Source organism: Pogona vitticeps, chromosome 3, assembly GCF_051106095.1.
Source record: "Pogona vitticeps strain Pit_001003342236 chromosome 3, PviZW2.1, whole genome shotgun sequence".
Taxonomy (NCBI): domain Eukaryota; kingdom Metazoa; phylum Chordata; class Lepidosauria; order Squamata; family Agamidae; genus Pogona; species Pogona vitticeps.
In genome coordinates this window covers 236,201,961-236,222,537 of record NC_135785.1, presented here as the reverse complement: position 1 = coordinate 236,222,537, position 20,577 = coordinate 236,201,961, and the positions used below count along the sequence as shown (strand labels likewise).

The 20,577-nt window shown below is 38.7% G+C and overlaps 1 protein-coding gene across 3 annotated transcripts; it reads right to left on the bottom strand.

Moving 5' to 3' along the window:
* Window positions 1–268: 268 nt before the first annotated feature.
* On the bottom strand, window positions 269–19,668 carry LOC110074017 (beta-1,4-galactosyltransferase 3). Of its 3 annotated transcripts, XM_072993795.2 has the most exons (8): window positions 19,497–19,640; window positions 19,040–19,207; window positions 16,795–17,271; window positions 7,405–7,640; window positions 5,821–6,011; window positions 4,124–4,246; window positions 2,945–3,046; window positions 269–1,782 (listed from the first exon to the last, which is right to left on the bottom strand). In XM_072993795.2, the coding sequence occupies exons 3-8, from the start codon at window positions 17,048–17,050 to the stop codon at window positions 1,614–1,616; spliced, it is 1,077 nt and encodes a 358-aa protein (XP_072849896.2). In that variant the 5' UTR covers window positions 17,051–17,271; window positions 19,040–19,207; window positions 19,497–19,640; the 3' UTR covers window positions 269–1,613. The 3 variants fall into 3 exon arrangements, with proteins under 3 accessions (XP_072849896.2, XP_020639489.3, XP_078246100.1); XM_020783830.3 differs by lacking the exon at window positions 19,040–19,207 and having other exon boundaries at window positions 19,497–19,668; XM_078389974.1 differs by lacking the exon at window positions 19,497–19,640 and having other exon boundaries at window positions 19,040–19,473.
* Between the last annotated feature and the right edge of the window lie 909 nt (window positions 19,669–20,577).

Genomic DNA, 20,577 nt, shown 5'->3' with positions numbered 1-20,577 from the left:
TCATGTCATCTTCTGATTGCTGCACAATGGTGAAGGGCAGGGTTTCACTTAACTGGGGCTTATTTTTGGGGTAGGGCTTATATTACAAGCATCCTGAAAAATACTAGGGCTTATTTTCAGGTTGGGGCTTATTTTCAGGGAAACGGTAGTAGCCGCTCTTTAAGAAATCCATGTCAAGTTGTCCATACAACATGCTGCTGATTTAACATTTTAATCTCTTGTATTAGTAATTCTGGATGAAGGTGAAATGAACACATTTGCACAAAGATGCAAAAAATAACAGTTTATACGTATATGAGCAAAACAGTAATGATATTTAAAACAAGCAATGCACAATACAGTAGGATTTAATGGTTGGATTCCAGCTTTCCATCCATGAAGGGAAGAGTTCACGTTCTCTGAGTGGGATACAGATATAGAATTACATTTGCTACCAGCTACCTTTACAATAAGGTAGATGCATAAAAATACGGCTACCCTGTTATATCTGGTTTGGCTGTGTTGTATATATTTGTATATCAAAAACATCATCACCAATTAAAGCTTCATAGAAAATAAGTTCCACAAGTATTACCCACTGTTATAGAAAGAGAAGTTTCTTTTAAAAAGATAACCATTCATCTGAACTGTTACACAAGGCAAAAGAGTTTAGTTACGTTCATGGAAAATATACTTTTACAAAAGCAATACCTGTACTTTGAAACATGTAACACTTAACACTGTAATATTAAAGCTTTAATACCACTCAGGATAACTGGATTTCCAATGAAAAATACTCTATAGTGAGATGCCTGAAACAGGTCAAATATCAAAATCTGCTTAGAGAATACAGCAGTGGCAAAATACATCAGTTTAACAAGAAATATCATGAGATAGCTTTCCTCAATCTGGATTCTGATGTTTTCACCAGCACCACTGTTGCTGATGGTTGGCCATTTTGGTAAAACATCTGCTGGGACCAAGACTTGTTTGTAAAGAAATACCAGTGTGGAGAGAATGCAGGATTCAGTAGACATTGCACTTTATGACACTTACAACACAATCCAAGTGGAGCATGGCAGGAGAGAAGCTCTGTGCCAAAACTACTGAAACTTACCAAGCTCTACTAGCTTGTCAAAGCCAATGATAGAAAATTGTGTCAGGCCTGGGTCTGGTTGACATAGCTTGGATATCCTTTCCAGGAATTCACTGGGACAACAAAGAAACTGCAAAACACGATTTCAGCTACCGGTCAGCAGGATAGATACACATATATTAGAGGTGTGCAGTCCAAAAACTCATCACACCTCTAATATATATACTAGTTTCCATGAGTACAGTGGTCACTTGATATTATGCTCCTTCTCTGTGACAAAGTGTCACTTCCTGCAGCCCCCAGCTAGCCCAGTGCTTGCTGGAGGACTGTAACCACTAAGTACGGCCTTTTTTTTTTTAAAGCAGCCTAGCACTAAGGTTTTCATTTTCGGTAGTTTTATTTCTTTTATGGCTTAAATAGCTCACATAAGAAAAATTACATCTTCAAGTAGATGCTCACCTATGTTTTGCCGCCACCCTAGCAATATTTTGTCATCAAATGATACTAGTATGTCAAACGATTCAAATACTGTCAACACTCAAGTTTTGTTCCCTTCTCTTTTATCCTGAGAAGACTGCACTGGTGGAGCCCCAACATCCACAGTAATGTTCATATACAGAGTATGTTTCTCCTTTGCCAAGAGTTTGAAGTCAAGAGAATTCATTCCATCATCTTTCCACGTTTTCCTAGTGTGCACTTCAGCAGGCCTAAAGGAAAGGGATAAGAACGGGGATTAGGAATGGAAGAGATACACAACTGCAACCCAAACACTGGTCAAAATCCTCTTGCTCCTCACAAGCTAGCATGACAAGTCACAGTTAAGAGTAGCCCCAACTGAATCAATGAAACTTGAGGAGTTGACTCACTGAATGAATCTCCACTGTTTCAGTGGGTCTACATCAAGTGCAATTTAATACATCAAGTAACAGGATTCTGGACACAGAATTTGTTTCCCTCTTTCAAAAGGCATGAGACACTTGTAAAAATGAGACTGAGACAAATTTCTGAGTCAGATGAGGTAGCTAGCAAACACCACTGTACTTCATTTTTAGCATCTGTGTAGAGCTAAAAACTATGTTTTTGGAGCTGCTAGGCCTTGATGATTTAATGGTTTTTGCTCAGTTTGGTTATTTAATTAGACACACAATGGGTAAATACCTGCTCATGTAACTTTGCAGCAGCACAGGAAACATTTATTGTATATTAAATAGTTCAGTCGTTTAGATATCTGGCTGTGGAGCCAGAGGTTGAGAGTTCCCATTTCCCACATTGTTTCCTATGAGGAGAGCCAGCCTGTGTGGCCTTGGGCGAGCTATACAGTCCCAGGGCACCTCCAGAAAAAGAGAATGGCAAACCAATTCTCTGTATTTTCTATCTAGAAAGGGTCACTGTAAGTCAGAACTGACTTGATGGCATGCAATTATTATTACTTAAAACCTCCCTATCTCCCTGTTTTAGGTCCTGATCTTCCCTAGGGCTCCCTTCTTCCCTAAAGTGAGCCTTGGGATGGGGTGGTGGCTTTATGTTTTAAAAAATGGCTGACAGCAGTCCTGACCCCAACAGCAGTGATCTGGTGGTGAATTTTTTACTTTTAAAGGCTCCCATCCTCAGGGCAATAGAAAGCCTAAAACCTAAAATAGGGGAATAGGAAGTTTTTAATTAGTATACATTAAATGTTCCCAGTGCAAACTTGCACAACAGGATTTTGCCCATTATTTTAAAGTGCAAAGGATGCAAATTTTGATTCAAAGTTAATTATACTGGATGAATCTTGCACTACTGCCACATGACTGAATTAGTTCAGTCAATAAGGATGAAGAATACACGCAAATTAGCATGCAAACAAGCAATGAAAAATGCTTTCCTTACTTTATATCCTTCCTAGGGCCAGAAACTTGTTTACCATCTGCTGATTTATATCGTCCAAGACTAAAAGGGGTCCTCTGTATTTTCATTCCTGCGATTTGAATTCTTTTGAAATGAAAGATATAATGGAAAAGAAAAGCAAAAGTATAGGGCATTTCAGAACAGAGTATTTAAACAGGAAAACATAGTAAGAAATTTGCAGTGCAGTAAAACAATCAAGAACATCACATTGTAAGGAAGACCATTCAATTGCCTTTCTGTCCCACTGTGATCAAATATTTTCTGCAACACAGTGCCCCTGCAGACTAGCATTTTCAGGTTTGAATTATTTGCTCATTCTGGGTAGTTAATCAGGTCGAGTCATCCATGTACTGTACTTCCTGGTGCTACCATGGGAGACAGCTGAAAATAAAACTTTTCCTTGCCTACTCAAAAGTATTCACAGACTATGTATGAAACCTTAAGTGGTCAATGTTAGTACTGGCTTACATCACTGTAAGAACAATTTGTGCTTCTTAGATTCAGAAAGTATCTGCATCTTGAGTTTCTTCACACCTTTCAGAAGGTGGCCAAGTATGATTATGGTACTTATGATGTTCTTATCTCATAATGACTCCTACCATGTTATATCTGCCCAAAACTGTCAGTGGTTTTATATTATTAATAGTTAACTTTTGGGCTCATTAGGAAATAAAGAGTTGAAATTTTCTTAATTTGAACACAGTGTTTCAAACATTGTTTGTAGCAGGGGTGGGCAAAATGTGGACCTCCAGATGTTGCTGAAATGCAACTCCCATAATTCCTAGCGCATACAGCCAATAGTGAGGAGATTTGGGCCTAGCCCACACAGCCAATAGTGTAAGGAGAGTTGGGCCTAGCCCACACAGTGAGGAATGTTGGGATTTGCAATTCAGGAACATCTGGAGGGCCGCACTTTGCCCAGGTCTGGTAGAGTCTTCCAGTTAAACTTTCATAATTTATCAACAGTGCTGAATGATAAGAACAAAATATGAAGCTTTTATATTCAATGTGTAAGGATTCATAAAATGCTATAGCACAAAAGGTCTATAATAGTTTTTATACTTTTTATTGTGCATGAGTTTGCACAAGCAGAACATAAGAATATTTGTCTTGCTTAGCTTGACAGTTGCATTTGATTTAATCCCATCTGTTCAAGTGTACCTTTCTGCAATGTCATCATCTTCACCATTACGGGCCCAGTAGGTGTTTGGAAACCCATTTATCTTCAAGTAATGTTCTGGGCTAAAAGCAGTTACACCACCAAAAAAAGACCTATAGGGCACACTAGAGATAAAAAATAACAATAGGGTAGATTGTAAACAATCTTGCATTTTATTGATTAAAGCAAAGAACACATGGATTCACTATACAAATGGAATTAGAAGTCTTGTAACACCTTTAAGAATTGGCACATTTGTTTTGTACATGCTCTTGTCGACTGCAGGCTACTTCATCAGTAGGCTGCAGTCTACAAAAGTTTGAGAAATAAAACTTAATAGTCTTAAAGAAGCCAGAAGACTGCTGGTTGGTTTTTTTGGTGGAGTAGACACAACTATCCCCTTAGAAATCATACAAATGCCTATAATTATAACTTGACTGCAATCTTTTTCTTCTGTAGCACAAACAATGGCATTTGCTCTATGCAAATTTGGTGCTTGCTATTGTATTGGGATAGAAACGATTATCATATGCCATAGCAGAAATGATGAGAATACTGGTTACATAAAAGGTAACCTTAAGACTTAAGCGTGCATAAAAACTTACTTTTCAAGTTTCAGTATTGTTCTCTTTTCTATCCCACAGCTAGTGCTATGACCCCAACTACATTTAGTCCTATTCAAATAAACATGAATGATTTCTGAATAATTACTTTAATTTCAAGCTGAAATACTGCAATGCATTGTCCAAATAAATACCTTGCCAGTGGAATATTGTTGTTGCTTCCAACTTACGACAACCCTATGAATTAGTGACTTCCAAAGGCCCTACTGTTCTGCACAGCTCTTGTAATCCTTATACATTAAATGAAGAAACGTTTAATTCTCAGCAACTAAAAGTAATATAAATAGAAATAAAAATATAATACTTAGTGCTTTGTTACTCTACTATTCATCCCTACTTCAACACAGGTGAGTTTGAACACACTGGCTGAAATCCTATTGCTTAGCATAAGAAAATGTATAACTTTCAATCTGTTCATAACTGGCAATAAAAAATCCCTGCCATTATTCTTGGGAGTATACACACACACTCACATCAAGCCAGCATGCATGCCCCTGTGAATCATGCTGAGGACTCCTTATACATCAGCTAGAACACACTGATAGTTAACAATTTTTCTTATGCTAACCAATAGGATTTCAGCCATTACACAGAAGCAGGAAATGGAAATCTAAAAATGATGCTAGGAGTTCCAGATACCAATTAAAATATAAATTGTGTATAAAATAATATGAAGCCCAGTATGATGTGTACTGGATAGAATAATGGACTAGGAGGCCTGGGTTTGAATCCCTACTCAGCTAGGGAACCTTACTGGAGGTGTGGAACTGGTAAGACCACTCCTTAAATAATTCACTTACTCTGAAAGCACTGTTAGGGTCACTATGTTAGTTCTGACCTGATGGCTCATATCAACAACAATCTATAATACAATACCCATTCCTTCCAATTTATAACTACTGATTTAGGGGGGGAAATGAGACAAAAAGCTCTTTGTAGCCAATGTTGGGTCAATTTTTCTCTCCCAAGAAGCACTCGTTCACATGGACAAGTTTCTTTAATGAATCTCAAGAGACTTTTTAAATGAGAATATTTACTCTTCCTTTATTGAAGACAATGTAATCATATGACATTACCTGTAAAGAAACTTGTCAATGGCAGAGGCCATGAGTTTGGGGTATTTTCCATCACAGATGTAGAAATTATAGTCATTCTCTGGAATGAGATTCACATTGTGCAGAAGCAAGCAATCCCAGTCTTCATCTTTCAGAGCCTCACGTACTCCAATATTAAGGAGTTTTGCTCGGTTAAATGGACCATTGCCAGCCTGGAAAGAGAACATGTAATTCAGTCATAAAACAGACTAATGAAGTAATCAGAGGGTAGTGTCTGGCCATAACATCTGCAATGTCATGCTATTGTGACAGAGGTTTCTGACCCAAACTGATAGTGTTGGTACAGTTAAGGACCAAACCAGACAGTTTAGAAACCAGCATCTGTGAGAGAAGAGAAATTATTAATTTGATGGGTTAACAACTTGCACAAGCATGCTGAACACCAGGAAGATCTCCAGAGATTGATTAACAAGGCTGAAGAAAGTGTAGAATAGCTGATCACCAAGCAGCAAGACACTGATGTTAGACAGATAAAGAATGCAATGTGAGGAAAGGTACAAGGGAAACAATCAAGTTCTCAGCCAAGGTTCCAAGTATCTTCAATACTGGTACTACACCAAATTCATTATAGTTCAAAAGTGAAGATTCAGTGGTCAGAATCTGAAATGGGATTACTTACTCTGCAGAAAGTAAAATAACATAAGTGGTAGCCGCATATAGCAGCTAGTTTAAAAGATGGTGGTTGTATATGTGTTGCACTTCGCTGGTACAAATTAACATGCTTTCACTTGCTCCGGGGAGCAAAAACAGAGATTCCGGCCAATGAAATCAGGAATCTAGAGGCACCTTAGTGAAGGGCGTAAGTTCAATATGTAAAATGTAGAAGCCACTATTTCAATATTATGCAGGTGCATGTGTGCACTCACACATAGATGAAATAAAATTTAAAAAAAACTTCCCTGTCTCTAAGTGACTGGTATTGTTATGTGCCATCAAAAATTGTTAATTTATGGCAACCCTATGAATTATGTCCAAAATATCCTATTATTAACAGACCTGCTCAGATCTTATAAATTAAATATATGGCTTCTTTATCAAGTTAATCCATCTCATGTTAGCTCTCTTTTCCTGCTGCCTTTAACTTTTCCTAGAACTATCTTCCTTACTAATGATATTTTCAAAGTACAATAGCTTGTTTAGTCAACAATTCAAACAAACCAACCAACCACACACCAAACAATCATATGAATGGAGCACTAGTTTCATGAAAGGAACCATAAAGCAACAGGCTGAAAAAGGCTTCACTAACAGCATACTCCATGCCTGGCAAGAAGGAATGTCTGACATGGAATTTGGAAAGCTGCATTATCTTTGACATTTCCCTCCACAGAATATTTCAAACAAAACAGCTTTTAATTTTATGATGGACTTTTCAGACAATCAGGTATCACAGAATCATTAAGTTAGAAGGGGCCTAATATAAGGCTATTGAGTTGAACCCCCTGTAATACATTCCTATATTCAGTACTTAGTAGACAGATGTGTTACTGTGACTTACTCCCATCAGTGGGACCTGCTTTGTAATATGCTTTTGGTTTGACCTACCTGATGAATCAAGTAGATACAGTAGTGCAGCTGCTGACGTTGGAGGAAGGGGTGAAGATAATAGAGAAAGTGGCGCAACTGTTTCTCACGATTCCTGTATGGTACGATGACAGCCGTACCATAGCGAGCCACACAGTGTTGAGGGCGATAGCAGCCACCTAGCTGGACATATGGATTTTTGTCAATTATGTTTTTTTCACTGGGTAGCATGTCAAAGGTGATGGTTAAGGGTCCAACTGTATGGGAAAACAAAACAGCAAGTTAAGGAGAGAGCAGACCACTATGAAATACTAGTTTCATAATCGGCGTTTAACTTCATTGGAATAAACCCTTCTGGTAAAATGACTGGTGGCATTTAGGATTGGAAATTAACAAAATGCCTTTTTTTCTGGGGGAGAGTACCTCTCCAAAAATGCATGTAGAAACATTGGCTATGTTGGACATAAACTTTAAAACATAATTTAGCATTACAACTATAAGGTTTTAGCTTATGACTCCCCATTCTTCTCCTCCTTCTGTGATTTACTAAACAGGCCACTTTATACAGTAGTTATGGTTTCTAGGAGACCTGGTCTGCTTAAGGGAAGGATGGTTAAGACAAACCATAGTTTGTCCAGATACAGACATCACAGCAAGTTGCAGTTCGTCTAACTGAGAAACACATGATTTCGAAGCACTTCCTCACAGTTACATCAGAGGAGGAATGGAAAGGAGAAAGGACATAACTCTGAAGCTCCTGTGATTTTTATATCTGAACAAGACCATTATATCAGACTTGGAAAAGTATCAAAAAAAAGCTCATCAATTACTTTCTTGCAAGATCTGTATGAACGTCCAGTTCCATATAGCGATTTCTTCAATATTTATAGAAGAAATGTAATGGTAGAATCAGTTCTTAAGTTGGCTGTCAAACTACAATTTCCATTATGTATACAATGCAGCTTCTCGGGGTCAGTAGAGTCACAGTTTTAATTAACATTTTTAAATTAAGTGTTCTGTTTTCATGATCAATAGAAGCCTTGATACCAGAGGCTGTTACAGAGTTATACACTGACCAACTATTTACTATTCTCATGGGCTGATCTTGCATATGCCAGGGGTATACCAATTGCTATAACAGCACATAGTTGAAGATGACATTGCACCAGCACAGCAAGGACATTACAGATGCAGATGTAAGCTGATTTACAGCCAAGGGGACAGTGTTATAGATGTGCTGTGAACTAGAATATCCCCTGAAGATTAGAGTAGCCCTATGTGAAGCAAACCAGTGGTTCCTGTAGCTCAAGGAAGCTGTTATTGCCATTGTACAAGGAAGAAACAGAAACCAGAAGAACATCTTTCTTGACTTCCTAAATAGCTGGAAGCGAAACCACAATGTGTTGTCACATGTGAGGAATAACACTTGGCTGTATAGTCAAGTGATCTATTTCAGTTTTATACATCAGATAAATATAATGACCTAGGATTAATGATGTTACCAATAAAGGCAAGTTGTAATTGGGGAAAATTAATGGGGAAATATTCAGAATAAAGGAAAAGTGGGGAAAATTCAAAGATCTTTAAGAAATATGAAATTCAAAGAGAATTTGCTAACAATTTCAATTAAGAGTTTCAGGGCTTCAGTATTATTTCAGATAAAAATAATGCCATGGCATGTGCCTAAAAATTGCAAAGTATTTTGGACTTGTGTTCCAATCTCACTCATTTCTATAGAAGGTTCTGTAAGGTATCACTTTATAAACAGACATTTATTTTACAATTCAGCACACAACTTGTATAGAAATGCAATTCTGTTCAAACACTAGACAGCAGCATACCTCAATAACTGGCCAGAGAATCTTTCATTTTCAAAAAAAAGCTAATGTGTAACTTTTTTGTGTATATAGATTTGTATTTTGCTATATTGCTTGAATTTAAACATTATATATTAACCTTTGTGAGCCAACCTTGAAGCCTTTGTGGCCAGACACAGGATAAAAATAAATCAATCTAAGCAGAACAATATAACCTTTAAAAAATCAGGATGATGCCTGACAGTATCTCCGAAGCCAAAATGGGAGAAAAGAAACAAAATTTCCAAAAGCATATAAAAACCCAAACTATATAAAAATTACTATGTTGATTATGAAATGGAAGATGGTATCCTATAAGTTAATTCCATGTGTATACCAGACTTCAAAAAGGATACAAATAGTGTTTCAAACTAGTGGCAAATCAATACATGAACATGCAATGTCAATTCACATGAAATGCCAGACCCTATGGTTGGTCTTCTCAGAAATGGGCCTTGTACTCATGAGCTCCTAGTGACGATTACTTTTTCTTGTCTTCCTTCAATAAATTAATATAATTTGCAGTCAGACTACATTAAGTCCATGTGGCGACTGGTCTTGAGAACAGTTCCAAACTGTAATAACTGAACTTACTTGGTTCTGTACATTTCCTTGAAAAGAAGAGAAAAAGTTAGATGAATGCAGGACAGCTCCTCAAGGCTTCCTGGAATCATGATCATTTTTCATGATTTTAATGTTAAAAAGCACTATGTACAATTGTTGAAATTACAATTACTTCAAGCACCAGGGGCCCTGGGGTATATATACATCTAGGAGTCTGTCCTTGCCATGGCACACTCTTAAATCTAGGAACTTTTTCTCACACATATATACTATTTCATACAGCAACATCAAATGGTACTAGCAGACGTACCGTAGGCTTCTATTTACTGGGATTTCCAAAGGCCAAGAATATGATTTGATACAAACAAATCAATGTGGTAAAAATTCAAGAAATTATTTCTGTAAAAACTCACTAAATGAGTTGATGCTAAAATTCCTCTTAGCATCAGAAAAAAAACCAAGGCACAAAGAGAAAGGTTTAACGATAGATAATGAAAGAGGATGTAGAAGCTTTAATGGATTATACAGTTTATAACTTATGCCCAGGATAAAAATTAGTCAAGCAAACTGGTCAGCAAGTTTCAGTATCTGACCTGAAACTGAATCTGGCTTGCATTTAAACCCTAGAAAAGGGGCAAGATAGCTGGTCAAATTTATCACAAATTACAATCAATTTTCCATTTTGAGAAAAATTCATTAGTGATTATGCTGTTCACCTCTCAGCAGTAGTTTTAGCCTACCCACAGATTTCAGTTGTTCAGTGTAAATAAAATATGGCTGAGAAACAATATCATTTGGAAAATGAAATTCTCACTGGTGAATGAATTGGCAAATGAAATTTAAAGGCTACACAATTCCAGATAGACTGTTGTGAACAGTGTAATCCAATCCTATTACAGCTTGTGTACTGTATATAGCAGGGCAGGATTTGATTTAAATCATGATTTTTAAATGTAAAGACTCATTCTTGCTGTTAATAATAATCTGGTACTGTATTTGCAACCAGATGAAGATTTCACATTTGGGATAATAACCTGTCAGATTAGTAAAATAGCTGTCAGAATTGATGTTAGTTTAATAGGTTAATCACTCATATTTAGAGAATTATTTAAATAGTTTTATTTAACTTAAAATGACATTATATAGCATACATATTCTTGTATTTGCTTAAATATCAAGGTTTTTAAACTGAAGTGGTTAGAGAACATATCTTTTAAAAAACATTCTTCCAACAATATTCAAACATAACATTTAAGGTACAGTAGGAAATCCCCTATCCACGGGATCAGAATCTGCTGATTTGCTTATCCGCTGCCAGAAAATACTAAAAAACTCCCTTCCCCTGAAATACTGTACATATTTATATGTATTTTCAAGGTGTATTTACTAGAACTGGCCACTAGAGGGACCCAGAGACCATGCAATGTACATATAGTGTTCACTACATTCATGGTTTTCGGCATCTGCTGGCAGGTTTGAAACCAATCCCCTGCGGACACCATGGTCCTATGTTCGTGTTTGTACAAAGATTTGCATAACAATGGGATTAAGGTATTTTCCTGAACTTTGTTTATTTTACACAATTTTTACTGTGAAAAGGTGCATGATAGCTTGGATAACTTCGATTAATTGAATTACTTTAACAAAATTATAAATATCGCATGTACAACCTCATGTTACATAGATAAACTCTATTTCATGCTAAATAACTTTGAACTACAAGTATCTTAAATAGAAAAGTATACTTGGATAAGATTTTTCCTCCAAAAGCATTTCATTGAAATAAATCTGATTTAAATAAAACATAATTTAAATTTTAAAAATCCATTTTTAAAAAATCATCAATTTTAATCCATCCTGGTATATAGAAATATCATTATCAACTCTGAAAAGAGAAACAAACTGAAACATTGCTTTCTTTTGGCACTGGTGTATTTATTACCTTGGAGTTCAAATTTCAACAGCTTATATATGTTATGTACATGATGTTATGTTTGGCGCTTCAAATATCAAGAGTGGTGCTAAAATGTGAAAGGTCAAAGCTCTGAAAATGATATGCTACATAGGGAGCAGAGAACAACTGAATTAAAACGGATTAATCAAGGGATAAAAATGTTACATTTTAGATGATGTATATGTTTTTCTATATCATTTGAAACAACTTCACATGAACTTCATTATCAATATTAATTCTGAAAAACTGATGACAAGGGGGAGCCTGTGTTACTCTAAAAACCACACCAACTAGGAGTGGAACCCTTAAAAATAGATCTTACTAATAGTAATTTCCCTTATGAGCACAGAAGAGTTCTAACCACATTTGAATAATCAGTATAAATAGTAAGTACAATAATCTTCTAAAAAGCAGCAGGTAGCATCTTACAGATCTTAACCTTCAATAATATAGAAATTTAAGTTATTTCTTCTCATTAATGAGATGCTCATACATAGAGTGCATACAGAAACAGAATAGAATCTATTCCATGACATGCCGTATTTTTCGCTCCATAAGACGCACCTTTCCATAAGACGCACCAAATTTTTAGGAGAAGAAAACAGGAAAAAAATTATCTGCTTATGGAGAGGTCCATCTTATGGAACACACCCTAGGGTCCTAGGGTGTGTTCCAGGACCCTTTGGAGCCTCCCCCTGCCTCCCTCGGGGGCCAGAGGGGGTGAAATCGCCACCTTCTGGGGCTCTTCTGAAGTTTCCCAAGCCTCAGAAGAGCCCCCAAAGGTGGTGATTTCATCCCCTCTGGCCCCCAGGGGAGGCAGGGCCAGCCTCCAAAGAGTCCTAGGGTGTGTTCCAGGACCCTTTGGAGACTCACCCTGCCTCCCTCGGGGGCCAGAGGGGGCAAAATCACCACCTTCTGGGGCTCTTCTGAGGCTTCCCAAGCCTCAAAAGAGCCCCAGAGGGTGGCGATTTTGCCCCTTCTGGCCCCCGGGGGAGGCAGGGTGAGTCTCCAAAGGGTCCTAGAACACACTCTAGGACCCTTTGGAGACTCACCCTGCCTCCCCCGGGCGACAGAGGGGGCAAAATAGGCAGCTTCCAGTACCTTTTCTGAGCCTTTCCAGGCTCAGAAAAGGTCCTGGAAGCTCCCGATTTTGCCCCCGCTGTCCCCGTGGGTGGGGGTGGGGGGAGCCTGGCAAGGGTCCTGGGAGGCTCCCTTGGACCCTTGCCACGCTCCCCCACCCCCCCATGGGGCCAGGGGGGGTAAAATCGCCAGCTTCTGGGAGTGTTTGGAGGCTCCCCAAGCCTCCAAACACTCCCAGAAGCTGGCGATTTTACCCCCCCTGGCCCCGTGGGGGGGTGGGGGGAGGGTGGCAAGGGTCCAAGGGAGGCTCCCAGGACCCTTGCCACCCTCCCCCACCCCCCACGGAGCCGGGGGGGTAAAATCGCCAGCTTCTGAGAGTGTTTGGAGGCTTATCAAGCTTCCAAACACTCCCAGAACCTGGCGATTTCGCCAGGGCTGGCCCCGTGGGGGGGTGGGGGGAGGGTGGCAAGGGTCATGGGAGGCTCCCTTGGACCCTTGCCACCCTCCCCCCCATGGGGCCGGGGGGGGTAAAATCGCCAGCTTCTGGGAGTGTTTTGAGGCTTGGGAAGCCTCAAAACACTCCCAGAACCTGGCGATTTTGCCAGTGCTGGCCCGTGCGTGGGTGGGAGGAGCGTTGCAAGGATCTGAGTGAGCTTCCAGGACCCTTGCGACGTTTCACCCACGTGGAAGCTGGCGATTTCGTGCTGGCCCCTTGGGGGGGGAGCCTCGCAAGGGTCCTGGAAGGCTCACCCGGACCCTTGCGACGCTCCCCCCCACGGGGCCAGCAGCGACGAAATTGCTGCATTCACACCATTAGACGCACTGACTTCCCCACCCACATTTTGGAGGGGAAAAAGTGCGTCTTATGGTGCAAAAAATACGGTAAATAAATCACCTGGACATATACTTGTTTTCCAAGGACTGAATATTTTTGAACAATGTAAATCTCACTGCAAACTTGACAGCTTAACCAGCATTGAATCAAGACTCAAACGGGCAAAAACTATATATTTCTTGGCTAACACATGCTTGCAGTAGTAGATTAACAACACAACTCCATATCTTTCCCTCCCCACTCTACCTTGGCAATGTGATTGTCTTCAGACACAGGCCCTCTCCCTGGCTTGCACACTTCTACCCTTCTCTTGCCTTCAACAGTCACAAGGAAATCATGCAGTTGTACTTTAGTTTTGGGTTTACTGCAGCTTAGTGTGTTTCTATAATTTCATTACTGCAGGCAACATATGAGTTAATAACCTCTAATATATCCTAGCATTAACAGCTCTGCCCAGATTCTGCAAACCAATAGACCATTTACAAAGTGACCCCAAGTAAGGGAAAATCCCAGAAGCTCCTTTCCCTCCCTCAGTTAACCAACCACATCTCACCCAAACACAATGCAATTGTCATGGCTGTTTTTCAACAAACATGAATGGATTGAGCATAAGAGGATACCATCTTGATGTGTAGACCATCTCAACTACTGTTCCTGGTGTCAACGTTCAGGTTGCCCTTTGAAATGTAGTGCCTGGCATCCTTTTTCTTGCTGGCAATGCAGGCACAATACTTGTGCATCAATATCAGGTCATTTTCTGGCATTTTAAATCATGAATGCAGAAGCACAACATCCCACATTCATAAACCAGAAGTTTTTTTTAAATTGAATGTATAATCTGGGGGGGGGGGAAGAGACAATAATCAATAAAATTTAGCCAAATGAAGAAAAATTATCACCTTCCTCCTCTTTCTTACTCTTTTTTAAAGATAAGAACTATCTTTTTCTGCTTACTAATTTTTATGGAAGCCTACAGATCTATTTCAAACCAAAAACAAAAATGCAGAGTACAGTACAGGTATTCAACCATAACAACTATCCTTATCTTCAGAATACTATGCAGAGCATTATATTGGCTCCCCCCCCCCCTTATATATCCACAACTTTGAAAGCTTTCTTGGTTCTGGCACACACCACTTTAATAAAAATGGAGATGGAAATAAATCTGCTATCATTTTTACAAACCTAGTTGACTCAACTGTGCTGATTTACCATGTAGTAGCAGGGAAATCAACCACTAATGTATCCTACCAGCCATCTCTATGGCAACAAGCCTTTTCTACAGACAGTTCCAGCTGATGGCTAGCAGAGTGATCACAGTTGTTGCCACACTGCTTTGTCTTGGAACACTGTTCAGCTCAGGGGCCCTAGACCACCACCAGCAGTTGCTGCCATTTGTGTTTGGCTCATGAAGTCCAATTCTGGATTTAAAAACCAGACTACCAATGACCCAACTTGTAACCAGCAAAATAGGTGTCTTCAGACCTCCTTCACAGATCTGAAAAATTTATGAAAGAAAGAAAAACAACCAATCCAACCAACAACAACCAACTTACCAGCCAAACTCAGTATGATTCTATACATAAATGACACAAATGAGTAACTTCAGAAAACAGTCAAAATATTAGACTAACATAGAATGAGTCCTAAATGCCTTCCACATAAAGTCTCAAATGCTGATCACATATTGTACCACATTTGACAAACAGAATAAAAACTACAATTAAGCTTTGCTCAGAACGTACGTTTCAGGAGGAAAGGAAAACAAATCTTGTCACCAAACTACATCAGAATATTCTCCGATCACTACAGAAACCACAATGAATTCTTTACAAGGACTGAGTTATGCAGAAACACCCAAGTGTTGCAGTGCATTATGTGGGGGAAATCACATGAGTAAAATTGAATACTTACCTAAACTATGATTCAAATCAAATCCATCCTGATACCTACCTAAATTATGATTTTAATCAAATCCATCCTGTACCCTAGCTGGGTTCTACGACAATAGATTTGGCGCTATATTTTTGTACATAATAGCTGCAAAATGACAAGAGCTAGATTTGCCATTCAAGGGAACAGCTGAAAGTAACCCTGGCATTAGGTTCTGGCACCAAGTCAAGACATATTTATTAGAGCCTTTGGGACTGAGGATCATGGCCTACGCAGATTTTAGGGCAATGTTTTTAGTGCAATGTTCCATGTATGAATTTTTGGAGAAAGAAACTTAAGTCTGAGAATTTCAAGTTTTTTACAGGTTTATCCAATATGAATATGAGTTTTGATAATTTCTATGCTATTCCATTATGGTTGACAATACAAATCTCTATTTACACTATTATCTCTACCTCTATTTACAATATAATCACTTATTACTTCTTCACCTTGAAGCCTTTCAAGTAGCTCAAAACAGCAACTACTGAGTCCCAATGAGACATAATCCTATTTTAATACAACTTTTATGCAATAATGTGTCTTCTGGCACACATCACAATATTTGTACATTAAATTAGTGGGGGGGGATATCTATTCTCTGATCAAAGCCAAAGCAAGTGCGGTTGACAAAGAGGGAAAGAATTTTAATATGAGAAAAGAAAGAGAAATATTGTTCAGTTTTGTTTTAGTAGTATTTTTTGTTTACAATGGCAGTATTGGAAAAGCATCAGAGAATGTATTTTTGTTATTTTTTTAAAAAAGTCTAGAAGCTCTCAATTTCCATATTTTTAAATACTAAATAACTAATATAAAATTAACATTAAAAAGACTGCTTTTGCAAATCTAAATTGACTAAGTAAATCAAATGGTAGGCTTCTAGTAGTGTTTGGATATTATTTCCTCTCCTTTGAATACCTTAATGGCATTCAAAGCCTGCTTTAGAGGGTTTCCCAACTCTACAGATCAGATATTTGGGGTAAATGAGAGTGCAGGAGAAAAGGCAGCTTCTACCAGCAGAGGCACCCTTCGCTGTATGCTGGCTAGAATCCTCACATATAACCTACATGTGTTGATCAAATCATTAAGCTGCAATGACCTAAATCAGGTTATGACAATGAAACAGAGACAGAAAAAGGATTCTTATCAAATAATAATCAAATAATCATGCATCTTTCCCCCATACATACCATTTATCAATGTCTGTGATGTGCAGTCTTGCATAGAGGTGTTATCTGTGCCACGAATGTACAAACTGAGATTCGTATAGACATCCTCTGTTTTTGAATAGTCCAGTGGCCTAGGTATATCTAAATGATCCTGAGGCACAACTGAAGTGCTGCCTCGGTACAATATTAAGATAAATATTGCTTGAAAGATTATCAAGAAAACCAGGAACCAGCGATTTTCAACTTGAGAACGAGTCATTTTCCTTCCAAATACCATGTCAGCGCTGCCAAATATTTAATTCTTCAGGACACACCAAAGTTTTTATTTCATGAATACAGCAACTTAATGCAGAAGTATGCTCTTGTTGCACAGCTCAGTAAGAAAGGCAGCATCTTTGGTAAGTACTTTACATTTTCAGCATGCTATTATGAAACTCACATATTATTCTAAATCTTAACCATCTTCTGTGCATCTTTGTCCATTCTTCCATTCTAAATCTGCAATATGAGAAAAGAAATTATATGTGCTAACAATATACAACCTCATAACAATTGACTCTTCCAATGGAATGCCATGACATTTAAACAATGCCTAGGAATATTATGGTCTAGATGGGTTTACAGTCCCCTATGAAGGATCAGGTTCACAATTTGGGTGTGCTCCTGGACCTGACAGTAGTATATAGTTTTCTTATATGTTTACATTATATTACTGTAAGCCACCCAGAGTCATTAGATGGCTGGGATAAAAATTTTAAAACATAAATAAATGAAAAATGCATCCTTTCCTATAACAAGAGGTGGGCAAAGAGGAATTCTAGGTGTTGTGGCATTAAAACACTCAGCATTCCTCACCAATGGCTATGCTGGCTAGAGCCAGAGTCCGTCCAATAACATCTAAAGATCCTCACTTTGCCTTAAAGGGATTGCTTGACAGCATTTTCATTTCAATTTTTCAAATTTCATATGCAGGTGCACTGACAAGAAGCCTGTCTCATATTTGCCTATACGCTGGAAAGTGATTGAAACATTATTTTTTGCTCAGAATCCTATTACTGATTTATTTCATAAAAAGTGTCATGACACAAATTGCAATGACCCTAATTAATCTCAGTTTATACTCCTTGTTGTGCACTAAGTCATGTAACTGATGCACAATGAGGAAAAAAAGTGGTGACTCGTTAACAACAGTTCATTGCTGCAATTTATACCACTGCACTTGAGCCTGTGTAAATAAGAAAACAGGATTCTGGCCACTGAAAGCAAATATAAAAAAGGAGTGTGGTTACAATATATTACGATAAGAGACCAGCTTCTTGTTTCCACCCACAATGCATAATCCTACAGGTATTTTTTTCAGCAGTAACTGTTATCAATTTTTGTGTCTTAAAGAGATGCCATACTGTAGCATTTTAAAAGATGTCAAAACAGGTGACTCTCTCCTGCCCTTCAACTATACTGTGGAATTAAAGAAAAAGCATTAAAAACTAACAGCTATTCATTGATAGTGTGAATTTACAATGGATGCTAATTTTTTTGTCTTTTCTATACCTTTGGATTTTTGAAATGCATATGAATGAAAATCAGCATGTTCCCCCATCCCCCAGTACAGAAAAAAAGTTTTATTCAAACACCACAATTTTTACAGCTCAAGTTTATCCTGTGTGGAAATCTGAGTCCCTACACGTTTTTTTAAAAAAGGCTCCCTTTGCAAGTCCAGTTCAGTTCATCATTCCTATATACAGTAGATGGAGTAGGGCTAGGATTGTAGGAGTGTAGTTTACAACTGTCTTGCAATGCTGCACAGCATTAGAAAGCCCATTTCGTAAAGTACAAATAATTCTAGAATGAAGCACATTTTTGAGTGTGTGGTATATATAGTTCACTACCCTGGCAATTTCCCCCCTCTATTCCTCAGCAAAACCAGATAACGTGAGGGGTGGAGAATTGCTAAATTACCACCAAAAACAAAAAAACTGGAAGGAAATTTATTTTGTACAGAACAAAATCCTTCCAAAACAAGTTAAACTACAGCAAAACCGCATTTCCCTAACCATGTATTAATTTATTTTTATCGTGTTTTTAATATTCTTTCTTACAATGTTGTTAGCCGCCCAGTGTGGCCTGGTTGCCAGATAGTGCGGGACAGAAATTCAAATAATAAACAAATCGCGTTACAATCCCCACCTCAAATCTTGCATCGAGGAGACTAGTGCTCCTAGGCGTTGCAGCCAAAAGGCCCTGTGTGTATGTGAAACGTGCTTACCTTTTTTAAATTAAAATTTCCACACCATGGCATAAAAACCCGAGGTATTAAGTACTGCTCCTGTTACGCAGGAGGACGAGAGGAATACACACGGTTGCCCAATCCACCCCGGCGCTAAAACCTCTTCTTTAACTGAAAAGTCTCTATGGCTCGCTCGCTCCCTCCCTCCTGCCAAAAAATAAAAATAAAAATGAAGTTTTGCGTGCCTTTCCTGGGAAGTCCAGAGGAACCTCGAACAGGACAGGGCGAGTGGAGCAATTCAAGAGTACGACAGAAAGGTCGAAAAGGTCCACTTTGGGTGCCCAGCCCAGCCCTTCTTGGAAGGGTGAGAAGGGGCTCGCCCTGAACCCAAATTCCCTCTCAGGCGGCCCAACCACCTGCGCGCCCGCCGACCTCTGGCCAGGGACGAACAGGTGTGCCCCGGGAGGGGGGGGCGAGAAAAGGTGGGACCGCTCACCTGAATTCCCGAGGGGGGGCACGCGAACCCCACTTCTGCTCAAGGGCGGCCGCGGAACACGCCCCTTTCCCCCCTTATTAGCGCCGTCGTGTTTTGCATTAAAAGGGTTGCTCGGACTACAATTCCTAGGGTAGCGCAAGATGTCTACAACGCTCCGCCCCGAACATTGCATGCTGGGGGTTGAAGTCCAAGCGGGCGTGCCCTCTTCATTTGGGAGGGGAATGATTGCACAAGCGCGTGTCAGGCACAGCTTTGCTGGCAGAGGAGTACAGTGGTCCTGGAAGTCTCACCTCTTGTATTTTTCTCTAATAGGATATGTTTTATCCTGCTTTTGTTTATTTTACGCTGGTTCTTTAGGTTTGTCCATTAAGAGCGGATGGAATTTTTTTTAAAAAAGAACCCTTTATTCTTTGTCGTCAATTGAGAAATATATAATTTTTTTTTTTTAAATACAGAGGAACAAGCAAAATATCAAAGGAAGGGAGACCCGTATGTTTGGTAACACTTGATAACTATAGCGAAATAGAAGAGAGGCATACAAATGGGATACCAAACTGATTTTTTAAAAAAGAAAATACTAATGCATTTTATTATGACATAAAGCAGCTCTCCTACCTATAAATGCAGTTGTTAGGAAGCTGAAGCTGATTACTAAATCCCAGCTTGCTATACAATATGTGCAGAAGTCCAGAACAGCTGAAGCAATAAGCAGAATTTATTAATTTTTAATGTATATGCTGATTTTCTCCCAGAATGGGGGCTCAAAGTGACTTACAAAATAATTTAAAACAGCAGATTAAAATGCAATTAAACCACAAGCATTATAATATGTATTTATTTTATTTATTTATTTTATTAGCATTATACCCCGCCCATCTAGACTAAAGGTCTACTCTGGGCGGCAATTTAATTGAGTTAAATTCAATTATAGTGCTAAAGTACAATCAAAATTTAAAATCACTTGATTCACAAAGAATGAAGAGGTAATTTTTTAATGTCTCAGAGCTCACAAACTAAGCTTTGGAAACTGTCCCTGCATGATACAAAGTTATAAATGTTACTTTTTGTACTACAGATCCCA

Excerpts from the sequence above, each read along its gene's own strand:
- LOC110074017 (XM_020783830.3), bottom strand. The coding sequence starts at position 17,050 with ATGGTATTTGGAAGGAAAATGACTCGTTCTCAAGTTGAAAATCGCTGG. Across the intron at positions 4,247-5,820 it reads ATTGACAAGTTTCTTTACAG|TGTGCCCTATAGGTCTTTTT; the intron begins GTAATGTCATAT and ends TTTTATCTCTAG. Across the intron at positions 1,783-2,944 it reads GGCCCTAGGAAGGATATAAA|GCCTGCTGAAGTGCACACTA; the intron begins GTAAGGAAAGCA and ends CCTTTCCTTTAG.